The sequence below is a fragment of the Glycine max genome, chromosome 12 (assembly GCF_000004515.6).
Source record: "Glycine max cultivar Williams 82 chromosome 12, Glycine_max_v4.0, whole genome shotgun sequence".
In the NCBI taxonomy this organism is placed as follows: domain Eukaryota; kingdom Viridiplantae; phylum Streptophyta; class Magnoliopsida; order Fabales; family Fabaceae; genus Glycine; species Glycine max.
Window position 1 is genome coordinate 40,521,421 of NC_038248.2, and position 13,115 is coordinate 40,534,535.

Consider the following 13,115-nt stretch of genomic DNA (forward strand, 5'->3'; position numbering starts at 1 on the left):
TGCAGAAAGCAACTGCCCTGCAAGTCATGTTGTAATTTTTTAAGTATTACAAAGGTTTATGCCCTACGTTGCTAGGCTTAACTTATTTTAAGTGTTTATATATCAAAATTGTATTAAAAACTTTCAAACAGGTAAGTAGTAGAAGTGGGCTCACGCCCATAAGATATTAGGCCTAGTGGGTCTAATGAAGTGCAGTTTTTTTTTTTAATTTGCACCCCTGTGCATACAATAATGTTGGTGATCTTTGACATTGCAAACAAGCCGAACATGTTGAACAATAAACTTACTTTCTTCATTTTTTTTAAAAAAAATCCAAATTTATACCAATAATAATATAATATAAATATAAAACTATTAATTTACTATTGTATATATATATATATATATATATATATAAAATAAGGAAAAGGGGAGTGTAAATGGTAACTGCCCATGAATTTTTTAAATTCGTGCACATTAAATAATGAGTTATTTGGGTCTGTTCATCACAATCGGCCCATTTTAACACATCTAACAATGTGTTCTAACGAGACAAAGCAATTTGTTTCTCAGAATATAAAGTTTTTATCCAAAAAGAAAAATAACCTGTAATGAAATGTCGAGTAATCGGATAGTCAGCCTAATGAGTCAAAGAAACCTTCAAGATTTGATACATTAACGCAATATAAGTGTGCAAAATAATGAAAAGGTCTCTTACTCTTTTAAATTGATGGGAAGTCCCATCATGTAAATAATGCAGTATGAGAAAATATATAAATTGATTGAACATATTTATATAACCCACAATAACACGAAAAGTGCATACTTAATGTCGACGCAAGAATAAACCAACGAATTAGATTTAACGTGAACATCTAAAAACTAATAAATATCACTCAAGTCATTCACGGCCCATTCTTAAATAAGTAATGTTAAAAACCCTGTTAATAATAATTTAGAAGCTATAAAAATAATGTCACTCACATGTAGAAGAAGTAATAACCGTGACAGCCACGAATAAATTCAAATAGAAATTTATCTTTTTCTTATTAGAACACACACACATAATATATATATATATATATATAGAATGAGTCAATCCGGCATGTTATTACCATACTTTTTAGATTAAGCCAATTCCAATCGTTGATGCATGATGGCAGATTGTGGAGAAAAATACTGAACCAACTTATAATTGGACAATCCTTCCATGCTAGGTGATCATTAAGAATTACAAAATAAGAATAAATAGAATCATATATGTAAAATACTCTTTTAAGATTGTTACCTATTAAAAAAATTGATTTTGTTACCTAACATTTTCAAATTTTTGAATTTATATTTGTCATTAGTCTAAATCTATTAAATAATGACATAATATTATTTATCTGTCACATCACATGTTAGCTTGTCATCTCATGACTTAATCCAGACTAACAACAAGTATCAAAATATAAAAATTTGAAAAATTTAGGTAACAAAATAAAATAAAATAAATAGATAATAATCTACAAAAGAAGTATATTATAGGTATAAACATATTTAAATCTAAAAAAAATTTACATAATATCTATCCAGTGGCAGATCTTCACAGAGAGTAGAAAAGGGACAATTACCCCCACAAAATAATTTTTTTTATTTGAATATATTAAATAAATATTTTGTTACCCCCATAAAAAATAGATATTATTCTCACAAGATAATTTTTTTTAACAAGACAAATGTAAATAGTTGTAAAAGATAAATTAAAAATTGATACTGATTTTACTTCCTTTTTCCTTTTAAATTTTACTTTTTCAAATTTTTATTATCATTTTTAATAAAACTTACATAATTTTTTATTTTGAAAAAATATTATACTACATTTTGTTCTGCCTTTGTACCTATTCATAATGGTGCAAATCATCTTAAAAGGATCGCTTAACTAATCACGCAAAAAGTTGGACAAACTTTACAGTTACACCAATTGGTAGTTAGACGAACTGTTAATCCATATATCCATCCTCAGCAACTAAACGATTTCTTAACCATCTAGATGCAAGGTCGAGTAAAAAGACGTTTTGGGAAGCACTCTTAAGTTTTTACTTAACTTTAACTAATTGATAACCTCTAATTTAAAATTTATCCAATTACAAATTATCCTTGAATTACTTAAAAATAATTATTTTAAAAATCAATCAATTATAATTAAATAATAGTTATGTAAAAAAATTTACACCATCAATATATAACTTTTATTTTTCTAATTTTAATTTTAACATTTGCACATTAAAAAAGTTTAAAATCAGTTTTATATAATGTCAGGCTAGTCGAGGAAATGTACAACGCACTAAGCGATTTCCAATTTCCATCACTAAGCAGGTGAATTTAAGATCCAGTTTTTTAAACATTGCTATCAGACTTTAATATAGATTCAATCCAATGATAAACTCAAGTATATTTTGAGGAAACCCAAAAATGTTAACGATGTACTACATACTTCCTCAGTTGAAAGGGGAAAAAGAAGTAAAAAAAATGACAACAAACTAGACTATGTCCTCCCTTACGATGTTAAACGACCTACAAGTATAACGATCCCTCAAACAAGGGGTGTGGGAGAGCTCATTGGCAGAACTTAGAAACCAAAGAAGCCAAGCTCGCTAGCTCTCTCCTTCTCAAATGTCTCAAAGTACTGATAGATGATGGTTACTGCAAGCAATATTCCTGTTCCTGAACCGATGGCCCCCATGAAATCTGCCAACACTGTCAGGGCACCAATACAGATGCCTCCAAATGCTGCGGCAGTGGGAATGTATCGATTCAGCTCTTTCTGCAAGTTTGACTCACGGTGTCCGGGCATTACCATTTGTTGTTCCTGCAAGTTCAAAAATGTACCGTGACCAACAAAATTTGCCAACATAATAGAGATACAGTTTATTTGTCTGATATCTTAATACATATGAATTTCCATATGATAAAACATTGTTCCTGACAAGAAATTCAGATTCAGAACCACCTTTTACAAAGAGGTATTTTGCTTTGGAAACCAAAGAAGGTTGCCCAAAACATTGACACTGGCCCTAACCCTGACCCTAACCCTAACCTAAATTTGTAAACTAAATGGACATTAAAAAGAAGTGATCGAGAGGAGACTTGGTGACATATAATGGATAAATAGACACATTGGTTTCTTATTTGTTTTGTTCCCATCCCAAAAAAGGAACCCAATTAAATTCTGGTACAGAACTCAAGTCAGTAAAAGCACAAGTCTATATTTTGTGCCTGTCCTAAACTTCTAATCAATCCATATGCTTCATTAATCATTATTTGGAAGTAATTCCAAGAGAACAGAGCATTTCACAATCACTATTTCAAGATTTACAAACTCGTAAGTACACCATGATACAAGTCCAAGATCCAGCAAGAATGACAAAGTGCAACTAGTCATCTATATTCCAGTCCATTGGCCCCATACACAACCTTTCATTTAAAGTTCAATTAAAATTTATGTTGGTTTAAAGCTTACAAAAAGAGTTGGGTCGAAGCTCAAAATAATAGTTGTTTAGACACAGTATTACTTGCTTCTAAAGATGGCTAAAACCCAAGCCTAGCTAATATTCTGCTGCTTTACTTAAGAAATATATCGTCAATAGGGAAATGGTATGCAAAATGAATGCCAGTTCGTACCTTCAGCTGCTTGGCAACATCTCTAGCAGATGAACCAGAGACTTCAATCCATGTTTTTGAGAACAAGGCACAAGCTGAAAGCATAAACACAAGATAGAACAGTGCATGGAAAGGATTGGCCGCCATATCAGCTAAGCTGCAAAACATATACAGCAAAGGCACAAATTAGGGTTATCAAATGAGAAAGATGAAAAACATATACAGCAAAGGCACAAATTAGGGTTATCAAATGAGAAAGATGAAAGCAGTACATAGCTGGCTGACAATTAGTATATATACAGCATACAAAGCACTGAACATCAATTTGTCAGCAATTCTCCTACCTGGATGGTGCAGTGATGTAGTATGCAATACCACCAACAGGAACAGACTGACCACCTCCATATTCAGATTCCTTCCATTTTCCCAATAGATCTACAAAGAAGTTTCCGCTGTACTTACGGTGGAGCAGCTGAACACGTTGAATAACATTAGATTGTTAAAACAGTGAATCTGAAAACATGGAATCTGACCTATCATACAACTATAATTACCTGGGAGATGAAGTAGAGATTGGAAACAAGGGCAGACTGAAGAATGATGGGCATATTGGAGGTATAAAACAATTTGATTGGATATGAACCCTGCTGCCCACGAGCATTCTTTGACCTTACAGGCAAGACCACCCGGAAACCTTGGAAGTATATGACAATTAGGAAGATCAAGACAGTAGCAAGCAAATTTGTCACGTTGGGAAGATTCTGCCGGTAAAATGCCTCACGAAGAGCACGGACCTTGTCTGTTCTAGTTATCAGCAAATGGAACAGAGCAATAACAGCACCTTCAAATTCAGCTCCACGTCCACTGTTAATAGTGGTGGGACTAAATGCCTTCCATATAATGTTTTCACTGAAAAATGACAAGGGAATTCCTTTTAAGTATTTGATAAATGGTTAAACATTCTGGTTAGCAGTTGCTAGAAGACAACAAGAACATTATAGATTACAAGCAGGAAATATATCGTTAGGGTAGAAATTTACCAGATATTAGTTGCTATGAAAAGGGAAATTCCAGACCCCAGACCATATCCTTTTTGAAGAAGCTCATCTAGACATATCACAATTATACCCGCAAAACAGAGCTGGATAATGATGAGGATAGCATTTCCTACTCCGAGTTGCCCCACACTACCATACATCCCCGAAAGAACATAGGCAACTGCCTCACCAACAGCTATCAAAATACCAAGTAGCTTCTGTGCTCCGTTTCTGGGAAAGAAATGGAAGTTATCTCAATATACAGTCTATAGCAAATATGCCACCATAGAGCAGTGCCATCAAAGAGAAATATTACAATGCAACAAATACTTATTTTACACAGTTAAATTGATGGCCACAAATGCAAAATCAGATAATATTAGACAGAGAAAAAAAAATATGTTCAGCAAAAGGAATATAAGTACAAAGAAAGGCACATACAACAGGGCTCGATCCTCTCGTACATTGTTGTCCACTTCAATGATCTTTGACCCAGCCAGAAGTTGCATTACTAGCCCAGAAGTCACAATCGGAGTGATTCCAAGTTCCATGACAGTTCCACGGTTTGAAGCGAGAATAACACGCATCCAATAGAATGGATCAGCACCTGTTGTTGAGTGTATCCCATATAGAGGGAGCTGACTACAAACCAGGAAAATGAAAAGAGAGATCACAGTGTATATGACCTTCTCTCTAAATGGCACTTTCCTGTCAGCAGTTTGAACTTCAGGAAGAAACGAGAGAAATGGCCTAACTAAGTGAAGCACTCTAAATCCTCCTCCCATCTTACCACACTACACCAATTTAACCTGTACCAAAAATTCAGCACGCATCTGTAAGAGGACTAACAAGAAGGGGCCAAAATAGCGTACTTCTAAATAATATCTCAGCATCCAAGACACAATTCATCAAATAGCAAAAGCCCAAATCAAACAAAAACAAGAAATTAAAAACGCTGTGCACTGCAAAGTTTCTAATGGCATGATTTTAGATGAAATATTCATATATTTAGTTCTGTGTTAAAAAAATGATCCAAGAGTCTAGAATTGATTTTGTGATGAAGCAACTATAAATAACTTCTTCATTGGATAAAAAATTGCATCCTGCTTTTAGAATATAAACTTCGAACATAAATCACATTGCTTGAAAATCAATTTTGCAAAGTCAAATTCAATCAAAAACAATTTTAAAAGGCTCACCCAAACACACACTAATTAAAAACGGTTCTCACCTACATTAGCAAACCTTTTCAATTTATACTCACTAAAATCACCAGTTTACTGAGAAGCATACGAGAACAACGAATGCCCAATTTTCACTGATTCAACCTTTTGATCCTAAAACTGGTATCATGTAAACAAAACTTCATTTCAATTAAAAAAAAAGGTACATCAATCATTCAGTTACACGGCTACATAGAATTACACATCGCCTGCATTTAACCTAAAAAAACAATAAACAAAATCAGCGAGCTACGCAATTCCAATGCATGCAATACAACTAGATCTGGTCTCATGAAACGGCAAACGCGAATTGAAACCCTAATTCGCACGTGCCAAAGGCGAGAAGCGAATCGGGGAACATACACGGGGGTGCAGAAAGAGGAATATGCAGATCTGGGAATCCGCGAAAATGAAATGGAAGCAGCGATGGAAAAAGAATTTTACCGTAGATCTACGATTTGGGGGAGAAAATTTGCGATTGAGAAGTGCAGGCTGCGTTGGTGCGTGGGGACGCGTGTTTATATAGAGGACCAGGACTATGATTTCTTTTTTTTTTTTTTTGAACCAAAGAGGAAAAGTCCTCTATCTCATTTTGTGCACGCGGGATTGCGAGGATATTTTTCTAAGGTTCAGGCACTGTACAGAGTTAAATGAAAGAAAAAAAATTATAATTAAAGTCGAATATTAGAGTATGAAATTTATATCAAATTTTGAAATTTTTACTCATTTCTTTATTACTTTTTGCACAACCAAACAAATCCTTAAATTCTTATAAATATGTTACCAGTTAAAATATTTTTAGTTAGCCGAATAAATTATGCTAGAAACATAGTCAAAGGGTTTGTATATTTCTATAGAATCACAGGGTATTGGATAAAAAAAGTTTTGTATGAGAAGAATCTCATGAACTAGGAGCAGCTCCTAAAGAATTGAAACTTGGAAAGTGCATTGTGTTGCTACTTAGCCGAAATGCGTGTAATAGCTGAAGCAGCTGAAAAAAGAAATAATGCACAAATGTGGATGAGACATAATTTTTATTAAGTTAGCTTAGATTTTACAATATAAATGTATGTTTCAGAAATGTTTGTAAGGACCTTTAACTAGAAACAACCAATTGATGTAATTATTTTCCAATTAGTTTCTAATTATCTTTGTTGAATTTAGTGTTTTCTTTTGATTTCAGCTTTTAGTTTATTTGTTCATATTCTCGTTAGATTCATCCCAAATCAAGTGTTTTTTTTTTTAGTAACTTAGAACCCACAAAGGTCAAGAGGTAGATTTCCCCTCTTGACAATCAAATCATTTGATTCTTCATTCAATTTTTGGGATCATGTTGAAGTAGTTATAGAAGAATTCAATTAGGTTAGTTATTAGTTATTCTCACAACAACAAAATTGGCATGCCTGGTGGGACCTATGTGGATGAATTGATCAAACAGTTTCAATCAATGACGAAGTTTTACCAGTCTATGCATTTGCGTTCTTGTAAGATTGTTGTGCGTGAGATGGATCAACAAACCAAGAGGAAGAACGATTCGAAATAAGGAGAGAGTTCATTGAGAATGTTTGTTTCCTTAATGACAAGTCCTGTGACAACTACTTCGCCTACTTCTTCGAGTGGCACTACGTCAACTGTGGTGCCTGCTATTGCAAGTATGTTTGAGGAAATGCCCATTGTGATGACTATCTAGACAATTAGCCAAAATAGTCAAACCTATGGTGCAAAACGAGATGCAATAGTCTAAGGAATTGGAAGCAAGAAAGCCATATGTTGGTGAGAATTTTGTTTCATTTGTGCCTAAAAATCAGAATGGGTATGCAATAGTCTAAGGAATTGAAACGTGATTTTTCCCATAATTTTAAATGGGTATGCTAAATTTTCGATCTTTTGGCTTAAGGTTGATGAATACCTAACTGGGTGTCTTTTCAATGGTTCTTTCTTTTTGGTTACTGTAATTAAACAATGATAATGAATCAGGGCCGTTGATTAAGCATCTCTCTTCACTCATCAAATGGACGAGGTCTACCTCCAAGACACCACACTCAGGTTATTGCTCTTTCTCTACTGAGAGTGAGAATTTTTCAAGTTATATATGAGTTTGTAGTGTAACATTCTTATGGTTAAGGTGTTTGTGTATGTGTATGTGTGTGAATGTGATTTGTTGTTTCTTTCTTTTCAGATGGGAATGCTCTTCAATTTGAAAATGGTTACGTGGTGGAGACTGTTGTGGAAGGAAACAAGATTGGGGTTGTCCCTTACAGGATCCGTGTCTCAGGAGGACGGTGAACTCTTTGCTGTTGATGCAATTAACAGTAACATTGTTTGGATAACTCCGCCTTTGTCCCAATGTATGGTTGCTCTTGTCCTCTTGAGATTTTCTAACTGTTATAAGCAAATTTGATTGGTTAGGATATGGTAATTTTGACATACGTTCCTGGTGGTTAATATTTTTGTCATAATGCTTTCAAATTGGTTCTGAATGTTGCTGGCGAACGGTAAGAATGATGATAAAAATTAAGGAAAAAAAGAAAGAAGGAATCTGGGTTTTAGTTACTTATCTGGTTCAAGTTAACAGGGAATTGACATTTCTCTAGTAAAGGTGGGGGATTAAAGAGGGGAAAAAAAGAAAAGGGGAAAATTAAGTCTAAGCTTTATGTTACATTGTCCATGGGTTTCTCTTAACAGCATTGGTAGGTAAAACTGTGAAAGTTATACGACAAGTCAAACAGAGTTTTGCATTAATTGAAATTTTGAATGATTTGATCTTAATTCATTGGGATTACATTTATGGAATCCTAATTATGTTGTCAGCTTATGTTATCTGGCTGCAGATAGTAGAGGTAGATTGGTGGCTGGGTCATTTCAAGGCTACACTGGTCATGTGGATGGAAAACCAAGTGATGCACTTTTCAATCACCCCAAAGGCATAACCGTCGATGATAAGGGGAATGTTTATGTTGCTGATACTCAGAATCTGGCCATCAGAAAGATTGGAGATGCTGGTACGTGATAACTGATGATTGAGTTGCAACTTACAATAATTCAAGATCTAGTCTGTACTAACATGGTATATTGGTATCTGACAATATAGAATGGAATTTGGACATAAAGTGTATAAATAGGAATTCAACAGAAGTGTTACTAGTACTCTAAGATGCAATTGTGGTATTCTTTTTACTGGAAACCTGCTAGAGTGTTTGGCATGAGAATCCCACAGTTCAATACCATGACATAATTGTCAATCCCATCACTTAAACAATACAACCAGTGGTTATGGGATCCTAATGTATTGGTAGAATTGTCAGTGAGAATGGTGAAAAAGGATATTGTTAGTGATCTTTGTGAGTATTTTTTAGGTGTGACAACCATTGCTGGAGGAAAGTCAAATGTTGCAGGCTATAGGGATGGGCCTAGTGAGGATGCTAAATTCTCAAGAGATGTTCTCTTCGGCAAATCGCCCTTGACCAGGAAGATTGTGATTATCAGTCTAATTCAATTTCCAGTACAGGTTTATATTCTTATCTTGTTGATTATAGTTGATATTATTTGGATTCTGTAAATATCCTTGTATTATTTACTAGATTACCTAGTTTCCTTGGCTAGTTTATTCTTTCCTTAGGTGATTCTAATCCCTTAACTTTGGGGATTGATCCAGTGGGTATTGTATAGAAATATACAAATATTGTGCAGTCTATTCGTATAAATCAATCAATAAGATATTCAGATTCAAGTTGGTACCAAAGATCTCTGGTTTGACCCTAGTCTCTGAGTTGTCCTGTGCCTTGACCATCTGCTTCAGAAGTCACTCTAGGCTTCTGTTTCATATGTGCTATCATTGAATATAATCATTTCTGTTGACATAGGATGAAAATACAGTGCTACAAGACAAAAACGTTTTGAATGCTTTATACTCCACTGGAGAAGAAAAACTTCTGGCCTTTGTAACATGTGATTCAGATGTTGAAGTTATGGCTTTGAATTTGAATATCATCTATAAACAGGAAAAAAGAAGGAAAGTTAAGAAGGAATAATGGCATCCAATATGTAATTTGGGTTTCTATCACAATATGAGTTATGAAGAAAGAAAAAAGTAAAATACTGAATGTTGATTGCATTACTGTTTGTCACTTCATAGTTTGTCGACTACTATGAACATCATTTGCTTGCCTCTCTCTCATGGCATATTTTTAGTTAAGCTGGGAGAGGAGAGGGCAGCTTTATTGGATCCTTCTTGATATGAAATGGTCGCTTCATCTAGTGTGATCCCATCTTCAAATTTAAGGGAACATCTCTTGCCCTCATAGACTAGACTTGTGAAGAAGATGCATTAAATGATGTCACTGCATGTGGATTTATAAATGAAATGGAAAATTCCAGTCAGACAAATACTATTTAGTTTCACTATGCTATTCTTGGTGCATCTGCTTCGTTCTTTATCAGAAGATTGTTCTATAAATGCTTTTAGTACATAAAATATTTGCACGTGTTGGTGTTACTTAAGAATGTGAATTTGCTGTATTTAGCAGAGAAGTGAAACAATGGGGAATATGTAAATGTGAAAACTAATGATGTGATTGCATCTTTTATCAAATCCTTTAGATTCTCTATTGGCCAATCAACTTCTGATTTTAGTTCATTTTGTGGGTTTTCCTGCAGATATACTTACAGTTGTTGGTGCTGTTATCGTAGGATATGCTACATGTATGCTTCAGCTGGGATTTGGATCCACTTCTTTCTCAAAAACAGTATGTTTTACTTCAATAGGTTTTGTAAAAACAGAAATTTCAAAATTATGACATTTTGCCTGTTGTAACCATATTATGTCAACATTATTCTGTTTTATCTTGGATGCTTACTGCATGTTGTTGAGCCAGAACATGAGCCCAAATTTACTTAGTTTTCAAAATCAAGACTTCAAATTTACTTCTTATTCAGTTTTTAAAGTGGAATATTTTCTCTTTTTTAAATGTCTTTTTACTTGTGAGGGTGTGAGGTGAAAAGGCAGGCTTCCTTCATTTAAGGGTCTGTTTGGTTTAATAAATTTTTTTTTCCTGATTTTATAGGTAATTACAAAAAATATACATTATTTTTTACACTGTTTTCTATTTTCAAATATTAGTACAGGAAGGGAAACAATGCAAACATGTTGTCTTTATCACTTGTATAAATCTTTAAAATAAAAAATGAAGTGAAAAAATGTAGCACCTTTGTAATTATTTGTGAAAAGAGGAAATGGAAACAATTTTTTTTTCTCAAACCAAACAGGCCCAATTTCATCCTTTTGCTGTAAAATCTTATTTTTCTTTGGGCTTTGGTATGTATATTTTAGTTGTTATGTGATGCTGTTCATTTTAAGAAAGTACATCACCCTTGCTGATTGGCTAATTACACTACACAAATGCTGCAGCAGCAGCAACCATCAGAAAACCAGTTCAAAGGGCTAGCAAGCAATGAGAAACACATGCCAATCCTGGAGAGCAGTAAAGAGGAGCCTGGATGGCCGTCTTTTGGACAGCTCATCATTGATCTTTCTAAGCTTTCCCTTGAAGCATTAGCTAGTGCATTCATTCCCTCACATTTCAGACCTGGCAACTCCAAGAGGGGCCTAAAACCTCTGAATGATCGTCTTGTGATGCCTGAAGATGATGTGCGGCCTCCATTGGTCAATAGGCAAAATGCTCAAGGACATACTCCTCTTACCGAAAATCGGATGGCGTCACAGGTTCATACTCCAACCACAGTTGAGAAATATTCAGAAATGAAGCCCCCGAAGATAAAATCAAGCAGTTTCAAGGACCCCTCTATGTCAAGCAAGCACCGATCATCAAAACGACCCGAGTATGCCGAATTCTATGGTCTTCTGAGATTCCTCCATACACCAAATCTAAGAGCCAGAAAGAAAGGCCAAGACACAGGCAACGAGAAAAGAGTGGAGAAGTTGTTATGGGGGCAGTTGGAGCTGAGGCCAAACCTGTTGAGACAAGGGTTGTTGATCATAATAATAAAAAATTTGACCATTACCGTATGAGAACTAAGTATGCATCTGAGGAGACCTTCCGATTCAATTCTCAGTAAACGAGTTTTGCATTGATTTATTTTTCACTAGCATTATGTTCTCCATTATATTGAATATGTGCACCTACATTAGTTTGAAGTGTGTCTGTACTTGACCAGTACTCGAAGCTATGTTATAAGCAAATACTATGTTATAAAGGATTAAAATGAAATTTTTAAAACATAATATATTAAAGAAAAATAAACTGGGAAATATAACCAAAAGCGACACTAAACTAATTTAAAATTTATAAATTAACATAACTTTAATATTTTTAACAAAAAATTGAAAAAAAAAGACTAAAATAATACATTTTAAAAATATAAAAAATCAAAATAAAAATTTAAAATATAATAAACCTAAAGTGACATTGAATCTTTCTTTAAACATGTCAACAATTTTTGATATACTGATATGGTAGAACTCATCGATCCTTCCAAATATCCACATTCCTATCATTTCCTATCTTCCACAGTGCACCTCTATGTTTTGGAAATTGAAATATGAAAATTCGTGTCATCATGAGTCTATCTTTTCTGTAACTAATACTCTAATTTTGTTTGCCTAAAAGTATAGGTAGGTACATGGATTAGTCTATTTCATTTTGATCTGCATTTAAACGTACTAGACCGGGTTGATTCACTTATTAAATGAATTATGTTTTTATTTAGTCTAGGTTTATCTCACTTAGCCTAGGAACAGATTGTAGGGTGAAATATTAATTAAATGAATTTTCAATCCACTAAGATTTAAAAGAAAGAAGAAGATCAATTTAGGGATAAAAGTTTTTTTTTTGCCGAGTTAGTGATAAGAGTTTGGGTAGTTCGTAATCTAACCTCAATGTTATCATTATATAATAATAATAATAATATAATTAAAATTTATTGAGATGTCAATATAAGTTTATTGATATGTTACGTAAGAAATTTTGTATACCGTCATTTAGTCATATTATTATATAATTAAATATTATTTTATTAATAATTACTTTAATAAATATGTATAAAATAAATTTTCATTATTTAACTGTATAAAAAATTTGTACTGACATTTATAGCAAAATTAAATTTTGCATCAAATATTTTTTTTCTTAAAATAGTTACCAGAAAGTTGTACAAATAAAGAGGGTTAATTAGGAGGGTGGTTGTTCTTCTGATTTGTTTGCTACTATGTATT

General features: G+C 33.6%; 1 protein-coding gene and 1 pseudogene across 3 annotated transcripts; one reads left to right on the plus strand and one right to left on the minus strand.

Annotated features, from left to right (window-relative positions):
* Nucleotides 1-2,401: 2,401 nt before the first annotated feature.
* On the minus strand, nucleotides 2,402-6,502 carry LOC100809703 (protein transport protein Sec61 subunit alpha). 3 transcript variants are annotated; one of them, XM_006592875.4, is made up of 8 exons: nucleotides 6,329-6,411; nucleotides 5,893-6,004; nucleotides 5,103-5,470; nucleotides 4,665-4,892; nucleotides 4,179-4,533; nucleotides 3,969-4,096; nucleotides 3,646-3,781; nucleotides 2,402-2,833 (listed from the first exon to the last, which is right to left on the minus strand). In XM_006592875.4, exons 3-8 carry the CDS (start codon nucleotides 5,444-5,446, stop codon nucleotides 2,594-2,596), a joined length of 1,431 nt encoding a protein of 476 aa, XP_006592938.1. In that variant the 5' UTR covers nucleotides 5,447-5,470; nucleotides 5,893-6,004; nucleotides 6,329-6,411; the 3' UTR covers nucleotides 2,402-2,593. The 3 variants fall into 3 exon arrangements, with proteins under 3 accessions (XP_006592938.1, XP_003540494.1, XP_025980527.1); XM_003540446.5 differs by lacking the exon at nucleotides 5,893-6,004 and having other exon boundaries at nucleotides 6,329-6,502; XM_026124742.2 differs by lacking the exon at nucleotides 5,893-6,004 and having other exon boundaries at nucleotides 6,248-6,411.
* A 958-nt stretch (nucleotides 6,503-7,460) lies between these two features.
* Nucleotides 7,461-12,562, plus strand: LOC100782790 (uncharacterized; annotated as a pseudogene).
* Nucleotides 12,563-13,115: the final 553 nt, after the last annotated feature.

Bases quoted from the DNA above. Each gene is read 5' to 3' on its own strand.
- LOC100809703 (XM_003540446.5), bottom strand. From the start codon at position 5,446: ATGGGAGGAGGATTTAGAGTGCTTCACTTAGTTAGGCCATTTCTCTCG. The intron at 4,893-5,102 runs GTATGTGCCTTT...TTTCTTTCCCAG, and splicing joins CGAGAGGATCGAGCCCTGTT to AAACGGAGCACAGAAGCTAC. The intron at 4,534-4,664 runs GTAAATTTCTAC...GTCATTTTTCAG, and splicing joins TTCATAGCAACTAATATCTG to TGAAAACATTATATGGAAGG.